The 27080-nt window shown below is 35.6% G+C and overlaps 1 protein-coding gene across 3 annotated transcripts in view; it reads left to right on the top strand.

The window, feature by feature from the left end:
- Positions 1-27080, top strand: part of ZNF148 (zinc finger protein 148) — a 42241-nt gene that overhangs the window by 2575 nt on the left and 12586 nt on the right. For 2 of the 3 annotated variants that reach the window (XM_026665438.2, XM_087950186.1), the window contains exons 2-5: positions 18801-19146; positions 22525-22653; positions 24566-24689; positions 25174-25257. In XM_026665438.2, the coding sequence (XP_026521223.2) occupies positions 18817-19146; positions 22525-22653; positions 24566-24689; positions 25174-25257 (667 nt within the window). In that variant the 5' untranslated portion in view covers positions 18801-18816. The remainder of the gene's footprint in view (positions 1-18800; positions 19147-22524; positions 22654-24565; positions 24690-25173; positions 25258-27080) is intronic. The other variant, XM_026665440.2, reaches the window with a different exon arrangement.

A 27080-nucleotide genomic window follows, 5' to 3' on the forward strand; every position in this document is an offset into this window, starting at 1 on the left:
TATATAATAATTTTTATTAAAAATTACAATTAAAAAGAGAAAATACAAAAATTACAAGAATAAAAGAAAAAAATGCAGAAAAGAAAAAATAGAGTAGAAAGGAAGTAAGAAATAAGATCATAGTAAAGAAAAAGAAAATATATGCAAGGAAATGGTTTTTCCTTTCAGCATAACAATTATAAACAATTTTAATAACTTGTCACTTCTTTTAAATTACAACAAAATATATCTTCTTCCGATATCCTATTTCTTCTCCATAAACAGATCCTTAAAGCCTCGTCATTCAGTCCTGATCGGTAAAAGTGTATTAATTACCAGAGACAATAACATATCTATTTTAACCTTGACCAAATAAACCAACTTTATATTCCTTCCTTTTATTTTTTTTATTTTTAACAACATTGATTTTTAATCCATTTAAATAATGTCTTAGAACTTGATTTTTCTTTTCATTCTGTTTTTATCCGTTCTCACAAGATTCTTCAAAGCTTTAACGAATCAGTTTTGTAAATCTGAGATTGGAAAGTTTCCAGGACACTCTTTTGATTTGTATTTCTATATCCCTTTTCATTATTAAGACATCTTCTGTTTTCAGTTGTTATCCAATATGGCATCTTTTCCATATTGTTCTTATAGTTGTCATTTTTTAAATCTACTTTCAGATAGGTCTCAACCTTGTCCTGTAAAACTTGTTCCTTTTCCATCACATATTTAAAGACAATCTTTCTATAGGGACACCTTTAAAATTAACTTCTAAAATTGTTCAACAATATCCTTCAATATATCCAATGTTATGATATTGTATTTGCAAGTCAAATTTAAATGTTATTCTGCTTTAATTATAATCTTTAGTTTCTTCTAGTTCCCTCTTGTGTTCAACCTTCAAAGTTCCATCATATTTTTTAAAAAAAAAATTCAAAAAGAGCATTTTCCTATGGAAAGGATTCTTATAATTAACTCTGAAATCTTATTTCAAATCCATGTGTTTGTAACTTTCCAAAATCAAATTTCTAATCCCCTTTAGCTGCATTTCAAATATTTTTTTGAAGTTCTTAAACTTGTTTTTAAGCTTATTTCACTAAGAATTGAAGGAAACTCACCTGGTGCTATAAAACTTGTTGATTCAAAAGTGCCTCATAATTGAAAAGCAGTTAATAAGCCATTTCTGAAAGTGATTAGAAAAGGAAGTATGCGAACCCAGTGTCTTTTGAATAAGAGAAGATGGTTTCCCCTTATCTCCCAGACCTCTAGATCTGGAGATCTTTGTCTTGTGGTCTTCTCATGAGGAACAACTGTCTGGTGGAACATCTGTAGGTGATCTCAAATCCTTTCTTTCTCTGGAGAGGAATTACAAAGAGTCATCTGTGTTTAGTGGACCTGTTTTTCACCTTTACCATTTCTTTGTATCATTCTGCAGGTGGGGCAATTTTATAATAGAAATCTTATGTGAAAGTATCTTGTGCATGTGAATTGTAGGACATAACAAGAGAGAAAAAGTTCAAGTTATAAGTTAGGGTACTCTTAAGTAAAATTTCAAATCAATTTAGAAAATTATAAAAATGTCAACTCTGTATTTATTTTTGAGGCTTAGTAACAATATTTTGTGAGTTCTGTCATATTTATTTGATTTTGATGTAACATACTATTGACCTCACTTAAATGTGTTTGTAAACAGTGGTTTATAAATTATTTTATATCTCTACTTTCCAGTTTGCTAGAGATTGAAAATAGTTTCTACTGTGCAAAATGAGTCAGTTGTATTTAATTGAATGAAACGTGATGTGCAAAATGTATGAAAATTAAATATAATGTATTTTTATGCATATCTAATTTATAAAGTTGGTATCTGTTGCTACAAATGAAGAAATGTTAAATCTTGTTATAGATAGCATTTATTTATATTTTTAAGATATTTTCATGATTATCCTTAAAGTTGTAAATTTACATTATTTAAATTGATTTAAGTAATTTAAGCAGAGCTACCTAAAGTAAAAAATAAAAAAAATAAAATCTTGTATTTTACTCTTAATTACTAGTTACTTTTGTAAACAAGTAGATACTGAAGCATCAGTAATGTTCTGGGAAATTTTCTTTTTCAGATTGCAATGTTGATAGTGTTACCATTGTTTTTTAGAGAGAAACTCTGGCTTTATTTCTCCGCTACTTCTGTGGATTTCTTTGAGACTGGCAGATCAGTACCTTTTGGGTTAGGTTGATGTCTTTATATTGACATAGCTTTCAAAAGGGTTAAGGTTGTGACTTTTTGTGAAAGTCTATAATGTTTATTTGAAAAGTAATGATTGTGTGGTTTCGTGATTTTTTAAAAAATGTATCTTGCCTTCTCTCTCTCTCTCTTTCTGTCTCTCTGGTGGAAAATGGAAGTCAGATTCTTTCATATCTTTCATTCTTTCAATTTCCTTGAATTCAACTTCTGATAATTTAATGGACACATCCATATAAATTTTGTGATGGAATTATGGGAAAGGTTTGTCAATCAATAATGGGAAATACCATTTCAGAGTGTTTAATTAGTACTTGAATTTCACAAATAAGGATTGCTCTGAGAATGCTTGTCCTTTTAATTGCATTGACCTCACTGGAATAGATTATATAATGGTAATGTGACATCCTTGCAGTAAAAGAAGAATGCTTATAATTTTACAATTAATATCCTTTGCATCAGATGAAATTATTGTTATGCTTTTTACAAATAGACATACATATTGATTGCTTTGGGGAAAAAGCAATCTCTACCATCCCAAATCTATATTAAATGAACAGTTAATAATTTAATAATAATGAACATAATTTTCTTTAGCTATTTTCTTATCTTAAAACTCCTGGTCACTTCTTACAGTGTTTGACAATGTCCTTCTGCTTGCATTTTTTTATATTTAAAAAGTTACAGTAATGCTGAAAGTTTGTCTCCCACCTCCTTAATCTGTTTTTTAATTCAGTTAAATCAGCAAAGACAAAAAGCTGTTAATTATTCATATTATAATTTCATGAATTCTTTGTGTATGTGTGACTTAGAAAGAGGCATGATCTCTACACTGATATACTGTACACTGATACACTATAATCCAGGGGTCTTCAAACTTGACAGCTTTAAGACTTGTAGACTTCAACTCCCAGAATTCCTCCTCCAGTCATGTTAGCTCAGGAATTCTGGGAGTTGAAGTCCACAAGACTTAAACTTGCCAAGTTTGAAGACCCTTGATATAATCAATGCCATCACAGAATGTAAGAGCAATATTCTTCAGGAGCAAAAATGTCATAGTAGAAACACAGAAATATTTTGGGTGCTGCAAGGTAATGCACATATTCAAACATACGAATATGGCCAATGCTTTCATTAATACTGCCATTTTGGATTCAGTTTAGATCTCTGAAATCTTGTAAGAGCATTATTTGCCAGTGTTCACTCAATACAATCTGAAATAGATCAGATTGACCAAAGTTTAGGAAAAATCTGGATATTTTTTCTTGAAGCAGTGATTACCACCTAATAACTAAGAGGTGCAATTAGCATTGGTTTTAACATTTTAACATTGGTGCCATATTCCTGAAAGGAACCTCTTACTCAACAAAGTCTGAACAGACAGACAACAGGATTCTAGAAAACCAACAGATCCATACACTGAGTATCAAATGGGCACAATTTTCCCATTATTTTAACTCTGTGAATTTTCAGCTCATAGGACAAGCAAATGATGATGGTCTATCAATCAGCACAAATATTTTGTTCACCTTGACCCTTTTCTAGCTTCCACTCTGCAACCTAAGAACTTTGTCCCTTAATTCCACTGCCCTTGGTCCATGAAACACCAGGAGCTGGAAGACATGCTTCCCTGTATCACTGAGCAAATTCTCACCCAGCTGAAGATCCATATGGGTGAGCTTGACTAGATAACCTTTAGGAACCATCATCACCCCTCCCCCAATTCACTCTTCCCCTTTTTTGGAATTAGGGAGAACTACAATAGAATGTCTGACTGAATTTCTCTTAGTCTCTAAGAAAGGACATTTTATAGCTCCATCATAACAGCTAGCAAGGTGGACATTTTGGACTGTTATAACTACTCAGCTCCCGTTCAATGGCTTTTGGTGGCCTTGTTTCCCAGCAGATGCTAAGGATTATATTTTTTTCCTTGTTACACCTCTTATGATGCTAAACCTCTAGTTGGTGTGTTGGATTTTGTTCCCATTCCACAGGGGTCTTGAGATATGGACTTTATTACCAATCTACCATATTCAAGAAACTGACTGCTGTCTTTTCCCCTCAAAGTTTGACTTGATTTCAAAAATGGTGCCGTTCATTCCCTGTCATGACCTTTCCTTGCCCCCAAAACAATCTGTTTATTCACCAGATTTTTGATCATGAGGGCATGCTGTAATATCTGGTTCCTGGCAGATATTTTCAATTCATGGTCTACTTTATAGTTGTTAAATTTACTTTTTTCTTCTCCCTAGTACCCCCCTCCCCCCCCAAAAAAAGTGATGGGAAATTTGAAAGAATGGTACTTTAGCCCAATAATGTTTTTGCTTTGTGAATGATCAACAAAACAATTGGAATTATCTTTTTGCATATAGCTAAGCTTACCTACAGGAACTCAGTTAATTCTTTACTTGTATGTCACCATTCCAGAACTTATACAGCTAGTAGCTACCACCAGTGTCTGTTGCCTGACACTTGAGCACCTTATCCTATTTCTGAGGTTTTGAACTTTTTACCAGAAACTCCAAGCAGCACAATCGGTGTTTCTTCAAAGAACACATGAATCTTGTCAGAGCTTCCTAGAATGTACCACTGACTGACATTATCATGGACATTCTTCTTTTGCCAGGTTCCCCTGGATGGTATTTGGGTGGACAGGCTTTTTCAGTTTTAATCAAAACATAAATGGAAAGATAGAAGATTACAGGCTCATCTATGAAAAAGAAAGAGAAAGAGGAGGAAATGGAAGGAAGGTGGTGAGGGCAAATTCTGGCAGGATCAGAAGGAAATAGTCTGAGATCACACGAATATTTTAGAGTAACAAGACTCAGGGAGCCATTGCTTACCCCTCCCAAAGGTGTGAGCCCACCTTCTCTACCCCCCCCCCCTCAAGGCATTCCACTACACAGGCTGGAAGAAACGATACAGAAGTGAACTCTGCTTCTGCATAAATAAGAACTTCCATTTATGGACAATTGTTGTCCGTAACATTGTTGGACTTATTTTTAATGGCTTAGTTCTTAGAGTAAGCATAATAATCAGAGAGCTGTATCCTTCAATTACTGTCTATAAGGCTTGGGAAAATCTGACACTTCAGCAAAATGGCATGGAAATTCCCAACCTGCTGAAACATTAAACAGCATATTAAGCAGATCCCTTCATTGTATACTTCAGCAATTCATCACCTTATATACTGCTGCATTTATTTAAAGAAGGAATAGCTGCCATCTCATATTTACTCTATGCAGCACACAGCAGGTTAAAAAAACAAACAAATCCATGAGTTATAAAGCAGAGATCCAGAACATTAATATGGATTGGATTTTTTCCCCATTTCCAAGCCGTAAAGGTAACTAGATAAATCAACCACAGATTGGCTTAGTCTTCTTGCCAGAATACAATAGGAACAATGAGGCCCTGGTGGTCTAAATTGTACAGTCTGTTACCATCAGTGCCTTTGAGAGTTGTTAATACTCGCTCGTACCTTTTTGATCTTCTGAGGAGACAAGAAAGCAGATTCTGGTGAGAAGTGGGAGTAAGAAGGAGATTAGAAGCTCAGGGACCTGTTTGTACTAGAATAAATCACAACCCCCTTTCTTTTTCATAATCTCATCTTGAACACTGCCACTGCACTTTATATCCTCCCTTTGAATTCCACTTCTATGGATTAAATATTTCCCTTCGGTTAGAGAGACCCATCTTTTTACCCTTTTCCATAAATGAAAATAGTCCATGTTTTTGAAATATTTACTTTTGGCTTGAAAAGGTGTCCCCCCCCCCCCCAATCCCTGAATGACTTTTGCTATTAGCTTATATCTTATTAACCTTTTGAAGTTGGGGTTCCCAGATTTACAATAAATTAATGGTTATGTGATAACCCACTCCACCCCATTCTCCTAAATTCATCCTTGTACTTATGAGGAGTACATTCCTTGTATCTCATAGGCAGCATGAGGAGACCGAAACAGCAATAATGTGAGAATTTGTTACCAGTAGGTAATATAATTTGGGAAAAACTCACAGCTGCATTATCACACACTGTAAAGGTAATTTAGAGGTGGGAAATAATTATCTAATCAAAAGTGAAACCATTCATTATCATCCTGAAGATGAACTAGTCTAGTCCACAATCAGAAACCAAGTGCTTTTAGAACTGTTAATACCAGATGACATGCACAAAACCCCCAATCCAGCTGAATGATGAGATCCTTTCTTTTCATTGCTTAGGCAACCAGGTTTCCCAATTACTGTTTGCTTGTTTTAAAGGTGGTGTTCATAACTTTTATATAAGGATAAAGTATACTATTAGCAACTGTGTGGGAGAAATCCAGCTATTCTTAAAATAGCAAATGAGGAGCTTACAGAGACATTAGTATTTTCTAAAACAGCCATAGATAAAAATTATTCTCAGGCATCCACTCCATCTGTAATCTGTTGGCACTTATCCAACAAAGAAAGTTTAATAAAATGTCTACCTTACTATTTTTTGAAAACTTTTGTAATATTTTTCAGTATGTCTTGCCTTGATTGTTACGAGAATAGAAAAATTACACTCTCATCCAAATAAAGGCTCATCCTAAATTTCTGGGCAATGATGTCTGTACTTTTAGTCCTATTCTGATACCAGATCTTATGTCAGGGAAATTATAAATATGTACACCACAAAGTGAACAGATCTAGATGGATTCTTTCTGTTATTTTCTAAATGCAGTACCGTGTTTCTCATATAATAAGGCCGGGTCTTTTTTTTTTTTTGAGCCCCCCAAAAATGGCTAGGCTGTCTTTTCGGGGGTGACTTAATTCCTCCCCCCTAGCATCTTTGGGTGGGCGGCGATGGCTTAGATGTTGACCTCGGTGTTGGTGGGGTACTTCGTATCGGGGTCAACGCAGGCAGCACCATATCCGGGTGTGCAACAAAAGTACTTCCTAATGGCAAGCCCCCCCCCATTTCCCCCCCCATTTCGCATGTTTTAATATAGGCCTTAATTTCGGGAGGGGCTTAATTTCATTTCATGCCTATAAAACATGCTGGGACTTCCTATTGGGAGGCCGTATTGTTGGAGAAACAGGGTACAAAAGAATAGACCTTACCATAGCTCTTGGTTTTTCTGAAGCTGAAACAGTGATACAGATCTCATAGGTACTTTGTAAACATTTTTGGTGTTTATTTAAATAATTATAAATAGTGTTGCTTAATGACTGGTCACCTAGCAGCCACTAAGTTATGAGAGACACCCCCCCATCAAGCTACCTAAGATCCTGTTTCAAAGTTACGGCCGCTGCAGTGCCCCTCAGTCATTTGCTGTTACGACTGACCACAGGGAGGCTATAAAACCACCCAACTCTCCCCCCCCCATGAGTCCTTGAACCTAGGTCTGTATTAGGCTTCCCAGGACTTCTCTCACCTCTGATGCACTCCGTTCTCCATTTAAGGAACCACACTTCATGACTTCCTCTGGGGACTGGGGCTTGTTGGATTATGATCGTAGGTTGAGAACTACCTGTATTAAAATCTTATCTCTTTTAAATGGGTTGTCTTCTGAGTTTCAATATAATTGTGTATGTTGCCTCATGAGGAAGATTCTAGCTCCCCAGCAGCATTTGTTCTAGAAAATATCAATAATTCAACCTCCTCTTTATACTTCCACTTGTAAGCTTTCATTGTTTTGGTTAATTTGAAGTGAAGATAGCATATTGAGCATATTGGATTGCTCAGTTAGCCTTAAAAACTGCTGTTAGGTTCTTCTGAATCCCTGCAATCTTTAAAATAATGCTCTCATCTATTACCTATGTTACGTTTGAAGAATAAGGAGACCAGACATCTGACCAGTGACTTCAACTCTTTAATAATAACAGGAATAGGAATAGAACAGAGCAAACTCTATGGGCAGCAGTAACCCTTTTATAGGGTTGGCTGCTACCCTATTAACCAATAACCTTTGTGATAAGTTCAAATAATAACCAATAAGGAGTGGCCTCATCCTGACCAATCCCTGTTCGTTGTTTGAGGACCAATCAGGTGTGCAGGCCTTCAAACCCTACTTTGCATTTTATGCTAGTTACTTTTATTGATTCATAACAACCTATTTACCTATATTGAAGTCAACGGGTTTGAAGAAAAGACATCTCTGTAAATATCTCTAAAATATGATACTTATATTACTGATTTGCTTCCTAAGAAAGTTTAACTGTATATATTTAACTCTGATTTTTTTGGCCTGTATAAAAAACAAAACAGCAAATATTTCATACAATGCTTTTTCTATAATTACTACTTGTTTTCTTTTAATTATTGTTATTAAAGTACACCTATCTCAAATATTTGAAGGATGGGTTAGAAATAGATATAAATTTGTTAATATTGCTAAGGTATAGAAGTATATACTAAAATAATAATTTTGAAGCCAATCAAATACCACTTATCCTATATCATTTATAAACTGAACCCTCCAGACATAATCTGGATCCTACTTTCCAGGGTTTCATCTGATTTTAAGGATATCTTTAGACTCTACATCTGTCTGCCACACATTTAGTTTTTGATGGGACAGGACCTCAATTCTGCCTTCTATCCTTGAGAGGCGCAGAAATCTGCCTAACTTCAATCAGACCTAGGCATTGAGTCAAAATATACTGGGAGTTGTCACCTGGACAATATCAATATTTCTGTTTCACAAATTTAAATTCTGTTTTTATGAAATTAGATATGATAGTAACAATTCCTATCTTTTTTTCTGGCTTAAATTGTGAGTACGGTATTATTTATGCAGTTTAGAATTATACCAGTAGATTTTCTTTTGCTAATTGATATTCTTAGCATCTGTAAGTTTTAGATAATCTCAACAACTCTTTAATATTTAAGATAATAAAACATTTATTGTAGCACTAGATTTCTTTCCTTTTATTCTCCATTTTATTAGAAGATTCTTGAGACCTTCAAAACAGATGGGAGAATGTAAAGTTTTCAGAGGAGTTGATGGAGCCTATTCTATTGAAGGGATACTAGAAATGCCAATACTTCTATCAATAATATATAAAAGCACAACTATCCATCTCAAGTAATACTTAGTTGACTTCGCTTTCTCTTGAAAAAGCAAAATGTTGCTTGGATGGAAGACCACCAGGAAATCCCCAAGATGTAGACCAAGGCTGTCAAACTCATGGCCCACGTGCCAGATGCGTCACATGTGGGCCATGCCCACGCCCGGTTTAGTGAAGGGGGAAAGTGTTGCAATATGTCATGTGATGACAATGTGATGATGCAAGTTTATCACCTCTGATGTAGACTATAGTGCAAAAAATGATTTCAGAGATAAAAGTAGCAACTTGTAAGCCACTTTCACAAAGTTTAATATGATTAAGAATTAATTATTCCCTCCTTGATATTTCAACAGAAAAAAGATCAGTTGAACTTTTCATAGTAGAGGCCAGTAATTAAATTTAGGAATCTCAAGTTGTGCAACGTTTTTCTGAATCTGTTATTTTCATGTTTTTCTTTGTGTAGGTAATAGCTTTTATTAAATCATGCAAAGCTTCCTGTGTGGGTATAGCAGGGATGGTCATCAGAGAAGCACGGTTTAGAATTTTGCAAGCATTTGAGCCAAATGCAAGCAACTCTTGACTTCTTTGCAAAGAAATGAGAAAATCAACTTTTATCATCCATACGCCATATATTTTGACAATCAGATTTTTTTAAAAATGGGACTGTTGTATACAAATATACAAATCCCTCATTTATTGTATGGCCACCATAAATGAGGAATTTGTATATTTGTCTCATATCTGTTAAATTTTAAGAATACCCAAGGAAGCTGAATATAATGTTGAGAATAGGAAGAACACTATGTTTAAAAGTTACCCTTTTTAAAACCAAGGTATATACTAGCTCACTGGAGTTTATATGCCCTTAATGTGTGAACAGTATAAATATATTCTATTAGCTTGTTTTGTGAACAGTTTCTCTTATAGATACAATTTGGTTTTTGGCTGCCTTATTTCAATATCCAGCTATTTTTTGAAATTTCAGCTACTATTCCTTTAAAGCTGCATTGCCTGTTGAAAAATAACACCGTTACATATAATTTTCTTTTTCTTGCCATGTAAACCTAAGTGCCTGACCTATCAGGACCATCACTGAAAATATTCTTGGGACTTGGGAACCATAGTTACCATTGGCTTTCCTTCTCTGATATGTGTCACAACATAAAAGGTGAAGGTATTTAGTTGTTCTGTTTGCTTGGATCAAAATATTATTCCAGCTGTTTACTTATTTAGTTATTTAGCTTAGGTAAATTCACACGTGCTAGACAAAATGCACTGCTGACAGCCTAGATTGCTAGTTCATCCTTTTGGTAGTTGTACACCTCTCCTTATATCAGTTAATTAACGGCACTCAGGTTGCTGACTCCTCAGGGCTCCTTAGCCAGTCTCGCCTCTCCTGGTGTCTCAATGCTTCACATCTAGCCAGGCCCAACTTCGGCTTCTGCTCTCTGCCCACACAAATGCAGCTAGGTTTCCCCCCCTCCCACAAAGTGATACACATTTATCTATTTGCAGTATTGCATGCTTTCGAACTGCTGGGTGGGCAGGCGCTCGGGATTGAGTGATGGGCGCTGACTCCATCTCCTGGAGCCAGGCTCAAACCACAAGAGTGCAGGCCATTTTCTGGCCAGGAGTTCCAGCATCATTAAGCCTCTGCCCCACCACGTCCCAATGTTATTCCTTGATAAATTTATTTCTTGTAAGTGGAAAGTATTGTAGCAGTGGTCTCCAACCCCCCCCCCTCCCGGTTCATGGGCCCTTGCTGGGCTGCAGCTGCTTCAGAACTGGGATGTGGAAGTGGTGGGTGAGTGCATGCCTGCACACATGCGCTTGAGAAGCTGCATTTGTGAGAATGGTGCATGCATGCGCATGAAACCATCTTCTCTTCCACCCCTCCACCGCCGCCTCTGCCAGTCCGTCAAGGCAGAAAGGTTGGAGACCACTGTATTATAACATTATTTGTTGGAATTCAATTTGGTTAAATTCAGTTCCATATTTTATGTGTCCCTTACTTGATTGTTACTTAGTATCTTGATTCTCAGTTGATCTGATAGGGAACTGTAATATATAGATCTTTAGTGGCACAGCTGAGCCCATTATGTGAAAGTTGGGAGGAGGTCTCAACTGTCCTCTCCCAGGAATCCTGTGAATTTACATACCTGACCCACCTTGGTGTACAGATAGTCCTCTACTTAAAACAGTTCATTTAATGACTGTTCAAACTTACAACAGCATTGAAAAAAGTGACTTATGACTGTTTTTCACACTTACAACCATTGCAACATCACTATAGTCATGTGATCAGAATTCGGATGCTTGGCAACTGACTCATATTTATGATGGTTGCAGTGTCCCAGGATCATGTGATCACTTTTTGTGACCTTCTGATGAGCAAAGTCAATGGGGAAGCCAGATTCACTTAACAACTGTATTAATATTTTAACACCTGCAGTGATTCACTTAACAACTGTGGCAAGAAAAGTCATAAAATGGGGCAAAGCTCATTTAACAAACATCTCACTTCACAATGGAAATTTTGGGCTCAGTTGTGGTTGTAAGTCAAGGATTACCTATAGTTGTTTTACCTGAGTACCTGACCAGCAGAGAAATAACAACAATAATAAATGAACTTTTATGGTACTGTTCAGAATCAGGTATTCAAGCAGGTACTATTTAATTCACTTAGAAAACAAGTATTACCAGTTAAGAAGAAATAGATAAAACACAAAGGGTATTAAAGACCAGCTTCTAGTAAACTGCTTTTAGAAAATTGTAAAAGGAGAAAAATGAGCATGTTGCTTGGCTAACGTGTTTGACTGGTTATCCTCAGAGTTGGATTTTAGAGTGCTTGGAAATGACTGAAGTGAATCACAATTTTTTTAAAAAACACCAATGCACTTGTGGGAAGCATAGATGATAATCAGTCATGAATAAATCAGCCAAGTTAACTGTAATAATATGTGGGAAAGACTTCGGGAGATGGGGCAAAGAGGGAACTGTCAGATAAGAGAGAACATAACCCACCGCTGCATAGTGGACTGAGCAAGAATTTAAGAAAGGACCCTTCCTAATTTCTTGGGCTGTTAAAGATGATGGCAGAAAAATGTTACTTTCAGATTTGCAAGATTCTGTTAATATAGCTTTACAATAAAGTACAATTAGTTTATCTGGTTGTGTTTCCTGTCTGGTCTACTTGTTAAGACCAACTTTATGACTAGAGTAAAATTCTTTCATCTGACCATTGTCTAGGGCCTTGGCAGCATCACTTCATCCTGACTCCTAAGATTTTTCCCATATACCATTACATTAACATCAAAAGAATATTTCAGGAATATTCCTCTTACCATTATTACGACCAGTATTGGTAATACTGTTGATTCTCCTGTTAATAATTTTGAGTAAAATTTGGACTGGATATCAGACATTGAAACCTCAACTCAGCTTTTGCACCTCCTATATATGGATTACCTGAAACTATAGTAATTCTTAAAAGTTTGTGAACACCTTCAATGTTTCTGAATACATGTGACCTAAAATGTGATTTGTTATCCATTCAAGTCCTGAAACGAGAGAACCCAATTAAATGAGTCAGAAGCATTCTATTTATTGAGAAAAATGATCCAATGCTACATATATGGATGTCCACAAACTGGAGAACCGGTAGCGGAAATTTTAAGTAGTTTGGAGAACCTGCAAATACCACCATCTATTGCTCTGCCCCCATCTATTCTCTGCTTCCCGAGTCCCAGCTGATCGGCTGGGTCTTCTTTTGTTGCCCTGCGCAGGAGAACAGAGCTGGAAAGCAGGTTAGTGCGTGGGGAGAGAATGGGATTTTGCAGTAACCTTCCCCCAGGAGTGGGGTAGGAATGGAGATTTTGCAGTATCCTTCCCCTGCCATACCCACCAAGCCACGCAATGCCCACCAAAGCCATGCCCACAGAACTGGTAGTAAAAAATTTTTTGAATCCCACCACTGGTAGGGAAAGTCCAAACTTCATGATAAAAAAATGCTGTTAAAGCCGTCATGACCTGAGTTACCTCACTTTTTGATACTCTGCTGAAATTATAAAGTAGACACAGACTGAGCTAGAGGCATTAGATTAAAACTATGATCATAGACTGCGCACTGCATCCCTATAGTGAGATGGATAGGTCATGTGTGCCCTTTAATAAAAGCAGACATGGAGTGCTGCAAATGAAGGAAACAATTGAAGAAAAAAAAGATTTCTGGCTGAATACATAGCCAAGAAGATAAACTAAACGACCTAACAAAGGAAGTATACCGTACTGAAAAGCAATGAAATCAAGCATGTATACTAGAATGAGCAGCTGGTGATACAAATGCACAATTGGCAAAATAAGCCATTACATGGCTGGTAGTTTAACATCATTCAAGGGAAGTTAGTAAATAAAAATATATATGGCAGTGGTTTCAAAAAGGCACATTAAAGAAGGAAACAGAAAGCTTATTTTCGTGACTCAAGAACAGTCGCAATATATAAGTGTAATTAAAGCTGAAACTGAGAAAACATGTCAGTTATGCAAAGAACAGGAGGAACACCTGGTATGTGGATGTGAGAAGATTGTACTATTTAAAAGATGCAGTAAAGTGGTCTTATTTATTGGAATCTAGCTAAGAATTACATCTTACCAGCAACCCAGTCACAATGTGGAAGAAAAGAACAGAAAGGTTTTTGAATCCCATGGGACCTACACATACAAACCAATCACAATTTATTCCACAATAAGCCAGTTATGGCTGTGGTTACAAAAAACCAAGTGTGGATAATTGACAGCACAGTAGCTGGTGATAGAAGGGTCAGTGAGAAAGAAAAAGCAGAGAAATCTAAAGCGATAGCAAGCAAATGTGGATAAGAAAGTTGTAATTATGCCAATAGTGGCTTGTGTGCTAGATACCATACTAAAAGATCTGTAAAAAAATATTTGGACACAATAGAAATGAGCAGGATCCAAGAAGAACTATCTGGCAGACTGTATGCAGACAACAACACTCTAAAACAACCAAAGCACTCCATGAGCATTTAAAAAAATACATTGAAGGGCAGTTGGACAATACCAAATTATGGCAGTGGCTTAGGAATGGTATATTAAAAGCCAAAATAGAGGGGTGCTTTCTTATTGTGGCACCAGATGCAGTACCACAAAGACTTAGAAATTGATTTATCTAAATTTGGAACAATTTAAAATAGCCCAAGTGCAAATAGGGGAGCTGTGGAGTTCATAAATAATTAGATGCTACCAATGCAATTCCCAAGTTTCTGGATAGAGCTCAAATGACGAATACATCTGATCAACATTGGCCATGACACATGATTAGTGATATTGGAATTATACAACAATAATAAAATCTGTAGATCTGTAGTGTGTGACTAGATAAATCTGTCCCCTTTTTTGAGAGTTGGAGAAAAATACCCACTTTACGATTTAAAGATCAATTTTATTAAATATAAGAAAAAGGAAAATGTAAACCTTAATGATTAAAGTTATAAATCAAGATTATCATTAAAAATTAATGATAAATGAGATTATAGTGCTGACATTATATACTGCTGCTCCAAAGTTCTGTAATAGACTCACAGGAAAATTATAATATTGTGGACAAATTCCTGGATAATATAGATGTGTCAGAAAGGAAAGGGTAATTCTGTGCACCAAAATCCTGAATTAACCAAATAGCATGAGATTGAATAGAAGCCATGGGTATTGGCCGGTAAAGCTGACTAAAATACACAGTAACTAAAAATAACCTTAGTAGAGTTAGCTACACATCTGTATTTACCTAACCAACAAAAACTTCTGATTCCATTTTACCTTGTTTTGTATTCTGGAAATTTCCAGTTTTAATTCGGTGCTGAAGGAAATATATTTTTCATATTTTCCTTTTTTGATCCCAATATATGCTTGATTATTTTGTTTTATTTATCATTATCACATTTTATAAAAAAAGTAAAACAAGGTTTTTGAAGATTTTTTTAAAAAAAGAAAAGCACCCTGTGAACTTTATTTGCGTTTCAGATTCATTTTAAGACATATATATCTATTTGTTGCTTATGCTTCATGGAAAAAAACATTTAAAAAATCTGAGCAAAAGCATTTGGAGAGAAGAAGTAAGGAATTTATGAGTACATGTATAAACCAATTTACACCTGAAACATAGAAAGCTTTTGTATCTGCTCAGTTGGAACTTAATTCCTTTTATGGACTTCATCCAGGTGGGAAATGTGCAATCAAGAAACATGAACGATGATTGATGATAGATAGATAGATAGATAGACAGACAGACAGACAGACAGACAGACAGACAGACAGACAGAAGAATTATATAAGACAAGACTATTGAGAGAGAGTAAGAGGAAAGACATTTCTACTAAGGATGCTCAGGACAAAATATATAATTAATTAAAAATATTCTCAACATAACAAAGAAAAAGTTACTGAGAGAGGTATTAATCATTTTAACTACTATAGTTCTTCCAAAGTTTACATATCACTAGTTAATTATCTGGCTGCACTTTTATATGTATGAGAATTAACACCTATTAAGGTATGAAAAAAAGAAAATTCCTACTCCAACTTAGTAATATAACATACATAATGAAGGAGGGTGGGTTCTTCTTCATTGTTGGAAAGTTATAATGAAACTTGCTTGAATAAAGTTTCTTTTACTTTCCTTTATCCAGATAATATGACAGTGGTTTTGAAGCCTGGTAAAGGTTTGGCTGATTATACAAATTACTGCTTGATTCCTTAATAAACATTGATACTAAAATGTTGACAGCAACCCTGTTATATAGACCAGGGGTCCCAAACCCCCACTATCAGGCCTTGAGCCTTTTGGAACTGGGCCGTGGAAGCGCCAGGTGAGTGCACGTGTGCATTCCCACTCGCGGGAGCACCCAGCAAGTGCATGCATGCACTCTCCATTTACATGAGCAGTGCATGGAACCATCCCCTCTCCCTCCCTGGTGGTGTGCAAAGCCAAAAAGATTGGGGAACTCTGATATGAGCCGTGGTGACACAATGGTTAGAATGCAGTACTGCAGGCTACTTCTGCTGACTGCCAGCTGCCTGCAATTTGGCAGTTCAAATCTCACCAGGCTCAAGGTTGACTCAGCCTTCCATCCTTCCAAGGTGGGTAAAATGTGGAGCCAGATTGTTGGGGGCAAATGCTGACTCTGTAAACCACTTAGAGAGGTCTATAAAGCACTATAAAGTGATATATAAGTCTAAGTGCTATTTCTATATAGACTAAAGACATTTAGATGTAACAAATAAATGTCTTCCTAAATAGTTAAATTGAAGGTTTGATGTACTTTTATTTTAATTCCTGCAGTCTAGTTTCAGAAAAGGCCAATAAGCCTTTATCTATTATTAATTGATATCTTATGCATAATATTACTTTAAAAAAATAGAATTGGCAATTTTCTCATTAGGTGAAGAAAAGAGTTGTTGAAATTTTGAGTCAAGATTTGGCCAAACATGGATTTCCTTCTTTTCATTTGTTGGATTTATACAAAGACCAGGATCATTACAGATGGGACTATTTCTTTACCTGTCAAGATGTTTGATGTAACTCATCAAGTGTGACCTCTCCTCGTTTGTTAGGCAGTCAAAGGATATTCTGGCCATAAAAATGGCTGGAGTTGAACAAATTATTTTTATATATTGATAATATATTATGTCTTATTGGAAATTGTGAATATTTTGTGGCAAAATTTATTGGTATTATGCCATAGTTTGGTAAATTATTAGGTATTTCAGTTAATTGGAGTAAGTCTTTAAAATTTGCCATAGGCTGTAATTTATTTGTGAAAATCTGTAAAAAATGGGAGTTTGTTCTTTGAATTCTAGAATTGTTTAAATATCTTGGAATTTAAATATCTTGGAATAATTATTGTAAGAACGGCCTTTTCATTTCTGGACAAATATTTCAACCTGTTTTCCCCAGTTTTATATTTATATAAACGGATAGATAATAGAGAGAGAGATATATTTCCTATTCGTTATAAGGAAAGAAAAATGTTGTAATAATTAATATTATTCTAAAATTCTTAGAAGGAATTCCTTGCTAATACTTTTAAGGAACTTGAAGCAGGTTTGGTGAGTTTTGAAGAATGCTTTTAATAAGAACAACACTCCCCTAGTTTCTTTATCTAAATTATGGTTTAGATAGGGATTTTAACTTTCCTGATTTTCAACTCTACCATTGATTACATTATTCTTATAACAGATTTACATTTTGGGATAATCCCAGTCTGAATGTGTTTGGGTTAATAGAGGAACTGACATATTAAATCAGTTTACAAATATCCCAGTTTGGCCTTGCGTTGCACTTTCTCATTTGAGACTGGAGTACAGTTTGGAAGTCAAAGAGCAGGTTGCAGATATGGCTAGGAGGGCCTTTGCACAGATCCATCTGGTGTGCCAGTTGTGCCTGTTCCCAGATTGGGAGGCCCTTCAGGCAGTCACTCAGGCTCTAATCACTTCACAATTGGACACTGGGACTCTCTCTTTTCAAGGAGGCTGTCCTTGAAGACGACCCCTTGGAAGCAACTTTTCAATAGAAAATGCACATTAAGTGGGTAAAATTAAGCATTCCTTTGTGCTTAAAGTATTCCATAATTAAATCACATTGGCACAGATTACATGCTAGCAAATTAGGTTTCCACTTTGCAAATATACATTCCTGTATATATATATATATTTTATAACGCTGACTTCTAATAGCTTTTATGCCTCTTATTTGATATTGTAGCCTCTCATATTCAAAGCCCTGCTGCACTCATGCTACAGAGCCAAAATGAGGGTGGCGATTATTTACTATTTTTCCCCTTTGCAAGTAACGGGAGGGAAATTAGGTTTGTTATAAATACGTATTCCTATGTTGGAAGTGTCATTGATGAATAGGAGACCTTTGGATTCCACAGATCCAAAGTTTTCCTCAATTGAGTGTGGTCTCCAATGTTCCTCATTTTCCCCTTTTCTGATGTTGGAATTTCATTGGGGGGAGTTTTGCTGAAGCTTTTAAACAGTCAGTCTGGAAGAGGGGAATCCAATGCTAGCGTTCCCCCCGCCCCGGAAATCCAAGCCTCACCCATTCTTAGAAGAGGAAATCTTCTGAATATCCTATGACTCCCAGTAACATAGTCATAGGAGGTGCACTCTGACATTCTTCAAGAAACTCAGTGCCATAGTGTTGGATCTCTGGGGCAAATACTGTACATCCTGTTCTGTATTTTTCTAGTAATGTATATGGTTTTGATTCTGTATAATTGCCAAGCTTGAGATTTAAAGGTGACAAGTATTTTATTTGTTTGGGGGGGTGTACTTCATTTTCTGGGAGGGGATTGACAAAACTCTTGTAGTTAGATTTTTGTCTCATCAGTAAAGTATATTGTGTTCCCTATACTGCACTTAAGTCAGAAAATAATCTTTTCAGCAGCGCTGTCAGCAAGACGTGAGGATGTACCTCATATATATATATAGTGTTCAACTCGGTTTATTAATTCCATTCTTATAGGTTACTGCACTTAAGAATGAACATTGAAGATAAGCTAGGAGGATTGTTTCTTAAATGTGGTAGCATAGAACAGATGCAGTCATCGAGGGATATGGTTGGAATGGGTGCCACCTCTAATCAGTCAGCAATTTCTGTGGAACGGCAAGAGGCAGTGCTTCAAGACCGGGCTATGGCACGTCAAGAAATTCTTTCTGCAGATGAAGTTTTACAAGAAAGTGAACTCCGGCCGCAAGAAATGATCCCACATGATGAACTTATGGTTCATGAAGAGACGGTGAAAAATGATGATGACATGGAGGGACAAGACAGACTTCCTCAAGGGCTTCATTACGCAGTTAATGTTCCTGTAAGTATTTTCTTTCTCTAATTTTGCCTGCAGCGATTATGTAGAGATTGAGTCAAAGTGTGAGCAAAAGGTAATCATGAGAAAAAGGCAGTGGTTTGTGGGTATCTTATTTCTTTAATCAATGATTGATTTGGTTTGAAGACAAACCAAAGTGGGAGGAAACATATTTTTAAAAGGTTGTTCTAAGATAACTTCATCCAGTTTTTCTAGTTGTGTGCATCTTGGTACTATATATTTGTTACTAAAGGCCTTTCTAGCCTCTTCTCTGTGGTCTAAAGAGAGTAATGGTTCTTAAAATTACTGATGGGATTATGACACTAAAAAAGTGTTTTCCTCTATTAACACTATAAACACCCTCCTCCTCCAGAATTGCAGGTTTATTTTCTTGTTCATTCTGGAATTCTTAGAAAAGTTCCAGCCCTTAAGCAAATGAATAGATGAGTGCGATTGGAGGAGAGTGAGCAGGAAGACACTGATAAGGACTGAAGGGAGGCAGAAGAGCCAACAAACATGGCAATTAAAGTGAGGGATTGAGAATGTAGTAGAAAACATGGGGGTAATAAGCTGCACTGAAAATTCTGCTGGGACACTGTAGTTTTTGCATATATACAAGGTGACTTTGATCCTGAATGAAAGACAAAGATATCTGATATGAGCATTTTACAAGCACAAATTTGCTTTTAAAGCCAAACTATTTGACTAATGTTGATGAAATTTACAAAAACTTTATCATGGGATTTATCCATGATTGTGAGTTATTTTTATATCTGTTTTTACAAAATTTCTACTGAAGATAAACTTTAAAGAATATTGTAGGGTTCTGAGATGATTTTACACAGTAAAATTCACTTCTTGATTCATGTCAGATCTAAAGTTTATTCAAATTAGGTATGGATTTTCATTCACCATATAAAAATTATATGTGTAGGCAAACATGTTCATTTCAGATAGTTCAAGACTTGAGAAATCTTGATTCTGAAAATATGAAACAAAAATTCAATTTTGTTAATTATAATTGAAGAATTTCTGAGCTTGAGAATTAGCAACTACAGATGGTCCTCATTGACTGATCAACAAATAGAACCAGCAACTTGATCATTAAGCAAAGTGGTCACTAAGTAGAAAATCACATGAGTGTGAATGTGCTTATGATTTTACTTCAGCTTTCTTTTGGTTTACTGTGTCAGAAGGCTACAACCCTAAACAGCCAGCTTAGCCAAACAGTGGGTAAGGTTTCCAGAACTCTACTCTTAGAGCAGGGGTCCCCAAGGGCCTGTTCGAAAGCGGGCTGTGGGAGAAATTGAACAAGCATGTGCAGGTGAAACTCCACTTGCACAAGTGGCAGGCAAGTACGCGCCCGAAGCTCCACAAGCGGAGGCTGCTTGTGCTTGTGGGTGAAGCTCCAAACGAATGGAGCTTTGCGTGTGAGCACAAGCATCTGCTGCTCGCATGTGAACCTCCATTTGTGTGACCGAAGGGCATGCGCGTTCACCTGCCATTCACATGCCTCCCCCCCAGGACTGGGCCACCAAGCTGGAAAGGTTAGGGACCACTGTTTTAGAGTCCTTTCCTCCCCTCTCCCGCTCCCTTGGGAATATTCACTCTTTGGCTGGGATAATCAGCAAGAAGGGAAGTAGTGTTTGTATATTCATTGGAAAAGAAAGGATTATAAGAAAATAAGCAGATACACAATGGGAAATACGCTTGTGCCAGCTGTTTGCCTAGCATACTGACTGCTCTTAGCGTGAGCTACTTAGGAAGCAAACAAAAGTCAAAGTTGTGAAAATGATTAAAGTCTTGTCAGTTACAGGCAGCAGCTATTAAGCCTGCTGATTAAGTTCACAGAGCTGAGCTTGTTAACCTGCCTTAGAACTTTTTAGGGAGCAGTTATACCATGAAAAAACTTGGTTGAGGAACAACTAGCTTGCTTAGGCAACTCTGCTGGAGGGGGGGAGAGTAAAAAATGGATCAAGAATAGGGCAGCATATACTAACCGACTGTAGTGGCAAACACATGACTGAGAGAGAGGGAAAGACACTGGAAAGGTTTTAAATATGGGCATTGGTCACAGAATTACTTCTTTTTATCACAGTTGTAATATCAAACGGTCACTACCCAAGGCAGTTGCTAAGCAAGGTCTGCTTGTATGTTTTACGGTAATTCATTATGTATGTTGTCAGATTTTGCCTTTTGATCTTACAATTGAAGGTTCTGTTAAAAATCTTGGGAAGGGAAATGAGATATAAAACATAAAACATGAGAATTTTATTATAAACACTTAGGTAGAACAAAGCCATATGTCTAAATCTTAATGCCAAACTGAACACATTTGTGTCTTACTTATCTGTGGGAAATAACCTGTTTTGACTTTAACACCTGCTTTGAATGTAAGTTGTCTTTTCAAGAAAACATTAAAGAATTATAGTAATTGCTATTCTGTAGGAAAAATAACATTAATTTCAGTCAAAAACATCCTGGAACTTCACGTTCTTTTGAGAATTATATAGTAACTCTGAGAAATAGCAATCAAAAATTTAGATTAGAAATACAACGGTATGACCTAGGTACCAATTTAATTACTGCCTTTTTGAGCAATGAGCCAATTTCTCAGCTCAAGTTTCCACTGCAAAATTGGCATTCCTGCATATTGTGACTAAGACAGCAAATGTCAGGTCCTAGTTGACTCAATCTGAACTTGAAAAGCTAAACATGGAATTGGTTAATAGTTGAGAAATAGACAGACTATCCGGGAATCCCAAGGCTTCATAAGGCTGAGAAGTAATAAACATGTAAGAGAAAGTCTGTGGTAATGACCTCAATATTGTTGCCAAGAAAATAGGATGGATGTGTCCATGTAATCATGTCCATCTGGCATCAGAAGTTGAGCTTAATTTGAGGGAGAATTTATTTTTTGTATTGTCATGAATAAGAAATTAAAAATGGTTTATCTGTTTTAAATGTTTAAGTAAATCTCCTGTTTAACAGACTTTAACGTAATGGGCATCAGGTGCAGTGGACAAAATTTTCATTGTATTTGTTTCATTTACATAATTTAAATAATATCATTACTGAAATCTGCATAATTTTTGTAATTATATCACAACTGATGACATCCTATCTGATTTAATGCAGTTGGCAGTAATAAACATGGCCTCTCTATATTTGTTCCAATAAATCAAGGTTTTATTTGTATGTATAGCACATAATTCAAATATAACTGTGTATATATATATATATATATATAACAAGAGAGCAAGATCAGTAGACCATTCAATAAATGTTCCCCCTCCCCTCAAATCCACCATAATAAAAAAGCACAGAGCCCTTGCAAATGAATTTGCCATTATTTCTTAGAATATGCTACAATTGCTATTTTAGCAGATCAGTGTGAAACAAGAAATTACATTTACTGATGTGGCTGAGCAGCAGAAACGGGACAAAAAGTTAATGCGAGAAGGCATAGATATGCAAAAGAAGAAGAAAAGAAAGCAGCGTTCTCCAGCAAAGGTAAGACAATTAATTAAAGACCTGGTAATTAAAGGGCACGGTGATTTACCATGGAATCCATCCATTCCATTGGAAATACTATCTGCCAGTAATAGATTCACCTAGCAACAGTTCTAAAGCAAAGATATTCATGGCATGTTTCTTTGAACTTCTTTTCACAGCATAAACCTTTAGTGTGTACTTTAGCATCTCAGGAAAGCCCTTCTCTAAATATTTTTTCTATAATTGTGCTGTACAAAGACCATTTAGCAAAGAATACTTAGATGAATAAAACAGCTTTAATAAGGGCTTAGTATTGAGGCAAATTAAATAACACTAGATTTTATGAACTTTATTTTTACCCATAAAATGCATTAGTGCTGAAAGTAATCATTGTGTGTATCTGAAATGAAATAATTACCTTACAGTGAAAAAGTGATAATCATAGCTGTAATAATTTGAAAGAAATTGTGTTGATCTGAACCTTATTATTTAAGGTTTTACATCTTGCATTTTCTTCCATTAACTGTGTCAAAAATGTGTAAGATCTTGGGAATGAAACTCGTATTTTAAAATTCAGACTCCCTGTTACATTGTGTGGCCATTTGCAAATGTGAACTCCAATTATTTGTCCTCGTTAATTTCCACTCAGCAGTATGTCCTAAGTGGCAAGTTTCATACTGTGAGGTTTAAGCTTGAGAATGTCAAATGTTGTCTCTGTTGAAAATAATCACTGTTGAAAATATTTCCCCTGTTTAATTCAGTTTCTTTCATTAAGTGTATGCAGAACCATTTGAACATTTCACATAGCTGTTTCATTCATAATCTGAAAACACTAAAAGAACCATGTTCTCCATTTTCATTGCCCGTCAGATTTTTTCTTATATAAATTAGGTTTCAAAATTGCCTGCAAAAAGTAGCATCTGAGTCCTACTTAAACAATGACTTTGAAAATTATAATTTAACCTAATTAGAGCATGACAGTAAATATGCCTTCTGCCATGTTTCATATATGTAGTTAGGGATTAAGAGTCCCCAGCTGTAGATTTGTGTTTTTAAAACAGCAGAGAAATTTCAGCACTTTTAGCTGAAAGTGCATAGCAATGATACTAAAGACAAAATTCATGGTTCACACAGAAGATTAAAGATAGCATGGACTGAAGTAGTTCGTCTAGCTGCTTCTGCCAGGCAGAGAAACCCGGCTGAAGCTGTCGGGCAGCATACCACTTATGCATGAACATGTAATTAAGACTAAAAATGTTCCTTTGGGAGAAATCTTACAATTTCACTAACAATCTGCACGCAAAAGGACCAAATTACACACTATGATATCATTATGGCTATCCCAAAAACAAAGTAAAACAAAAACGACAACTTCGCAGTTGGTGGGTATTTGTAAGCAAAAAGTTTGTAAGTTGTAAGCAAACACCCCCTTTATAGCTTATTTTGCTGCTTGTTTTTCTTAGGTCTCCCAGAAAGTCATTTAAAGTTGTTGCAGGATGCCAGTGTTAAGAGGGGGAAAAATGTTTACAGCAGCAATAGTATCAACATGTTTCTAGCTGTCCTACTTCATTATTTACAAGAAATCATAGGGCTGGAAGGGACTTCTGGGGTCTTCTAATTGACCCCCTGCCTAAGGCAAGGGTCCTTATACCATCCCAGACAATAGTTGTCCATTTTTTTTCTAGAAATCCTCCAACAGTGGAACTTCAAGAGGCAAGCTGTTCGCCTATATTGCAAACACTGAAAAAAAAATCAAATTATTAATATCACCGAAGGAAATAATTGCAGTTCACCCACCTTTATAAACTCCCTATTTTGCATTGTGGCTTGATACTAAAGTGCTTAATATCCCCCTTCTGAATATGAATTTTTATTGAGTATAATTATTCAGAAATTAATGTGAGACTGAATTTTGCCGTTTTAAAAATAGATCCTTACAATAAATGAGGATGGATCACTTGGTCTGAAAACTACCAAATCTCACATTTGTGAGCATTGTAATGCTGCCTTTAGAACCAACTACCATTTACAAAGACATGTCTTCATTCATACAGGTACTGCTTGAATTTAAATTGTTTCTTTTATTATCAATCTGAAACAATTGACTGAATAATGAATATAAAGTGATGTATATTTTAGATTCCTAAGTGCAGAACATCTGGCATCTAAGCTTACGTATTTCATGCACCAAGGTGTCAAAAAATACCAGAAAAAATTAGTGTCTTTACAGTTAACGTAAGATAAATTGTGTTGCTCTTACACAGAGATACTATGTATTTACAAGTAGCATATTTTAGTTTGTTTATAAAATAGATTCTGGTTTCTTCCTTGGCCAATGAAGGTTTTAAATATATATTATGTAGTGTCTCAGGAGCACTATTTTATTCCAGAGAGTTTATGTAGCCTTTTTAAATTAAAACATTTTGGGAGCTCACAGTTGCTGGCTTCCAATAGTTTACTATTTCATTTCACAAGAGAGTATTTAAAAATGAATGTATGTAGCTTTTAACTTACAGATGTGGAATTATATTGTTTAAGGTGAAAAACCATTTCAGTGCAATCAGTGCGAGATGCGTTTCATACAGAAGTACCTTCTACAGAGACATGAGAAGATTCATACTGGTGAGTATCTTTGAGCCTTGAGTATCTTTGCTGATATTTTAAAATTTTGTTCTCCAAATCATGGCCAAGTTTGGGGTGATTTAGGCAGCTTTATTTTAATATATGAAAGAAGTGGTGAAGTGCTGATAATTGATACAAACACTGCTTGCAAAATATTTGCTGTTGGATAAATGATAAAAAGAAATATTCCAAAATTATTAAAGCCCAAATGCCTGTTGTATAAATGTTTGCACCTTCCTTTTATAAACTTTCATATGGAAAATTAAAATTGAAGTAGAGATTTAACAAAAGATAATAGAAGAAAAAAGATTCAAAATTAGACAGTTCTACTGCATTTGTGCCTTAAAAATCTACTTGAGGAAAACCACATTTTCTAAACAGCTTTGACTTTAGACTTTAGGTTTTTGGCATTTTGGTGCATGCCTTTTCATTGCTTCCATAAATATTTAGGAGTACAGTCCCCTTGGACTTCTAGATGCCAATTTTCAGATTCCTTTTCTGAAAAGTAGAACTTGCACATAAGCTAAATGTTGCTTGGTGAGATATTTCGTATTTGTAAAATTACTAATGCTTAGCAATTTTTATTCTATATGTAAGCTTTGAGAAATGCAATAGCATTTTTTTCCACAGTGAACTTGCCTGCACAAATCTTGGAATGCTTGCATCTTAGTTTTAACAGTATTTGGATTTGTGGTTTGACATCTTGACTCCTCTGTTTTTTCCAAGCTATGCTTTTTATCTTTTTCCCCCTGGCTTTCTTCTGCTGCTGTTCTTCAATATTGTTGATATCTACTTAGTTAAACAATTTAGTATAAGTATGTAAACATATAGTTTATTTTCAAAAACTAATTTTGCACTCTAGGGATGTGTCAGCATTCTGCACAGTGAATTGAAATGATTAGCATGTACAGTATGTTTGGTATAAAAAATACTTCTCCTCCAAAAGATTTCCAACATTTACAAAGAGGAAAGATTGCCTAAATGTATTCTTAGATGTCACTTGTAAAAATACTTCAGATTCACTCAGATTGATTATTCATATTATTTTAAAATATGCATAAACCGGCTTAATATGTGCAGTTTATTAGAATATACACTTTTCTAATTTATGAAGATGTGACTCCTATGTTACTTAGAAGAGATGATGACATGAAAGGAGTAGGTTCCAAATAGAATGGATTTGTAATCTGTTTGTGACAGGGCAATTATCATTGGGAAAGCCAGCTAAGAAATTACAAACAAGCTCCAATAAACCTGTAATTCCATTGTATTAGTTTATATTAGTACATGGCATGATTGAAACTTGCAGTGTTTCTCCTCTAAGATAAATAATAGCCGAGCTATATATAGCTTCAAACTTGATTTCCAGAACATGTTTCAGAATGTGCGGGAAAGCAAATATACTAAAATAGAGCCACCCTTTCCTAGGATTTTGCAGCTGCTCTGGTAGTGAGACAGTAGCAACATTCATGCTTTCATGCACTCCAGAGCATCCTTTGGAAGCAGAATCCAAAGTGCTACCCAGAATGATAATAAAAATTAGCTATAGGAAGCTTCGATCAGAAACGAAGAAGGAAGTGACATTTCCTTTTCCCTGTTGATCATTTTTTCACCTCCCAAAATAGAATCTTGACAGTATTACTTTTCTTGTAAAGGAGAAAAAAGCTGGTGATCAGTACCCGTAAGGTTCTTTTAAATGGGGGAGGATAGATGCTATATTTGCTGCATGTTTTTCTTTCTTAAGTCTTTTCTTTAAGTCTTACTTAAAGCCAACAACAGCTGCTTTTTAAACAAATAAATAAACAAACGCTAAAATCCCAAAG

Source organism: Notechis scutatus, chromosome 1 (assembly GCF_049901735.1).
Source record: "Notechis scutatus isolate UNSWTSFEM ecotype Mainland chromosome 1, rNotScu1.2, whole genome shotgun sequence".
NCBI classification, from domain to species: domain Eukaryota; kingdom Metazoa; phylum Chordata; class Lepidosauria; order Squamata; family Elapidae; genus Notechis; species Notechis scutatus.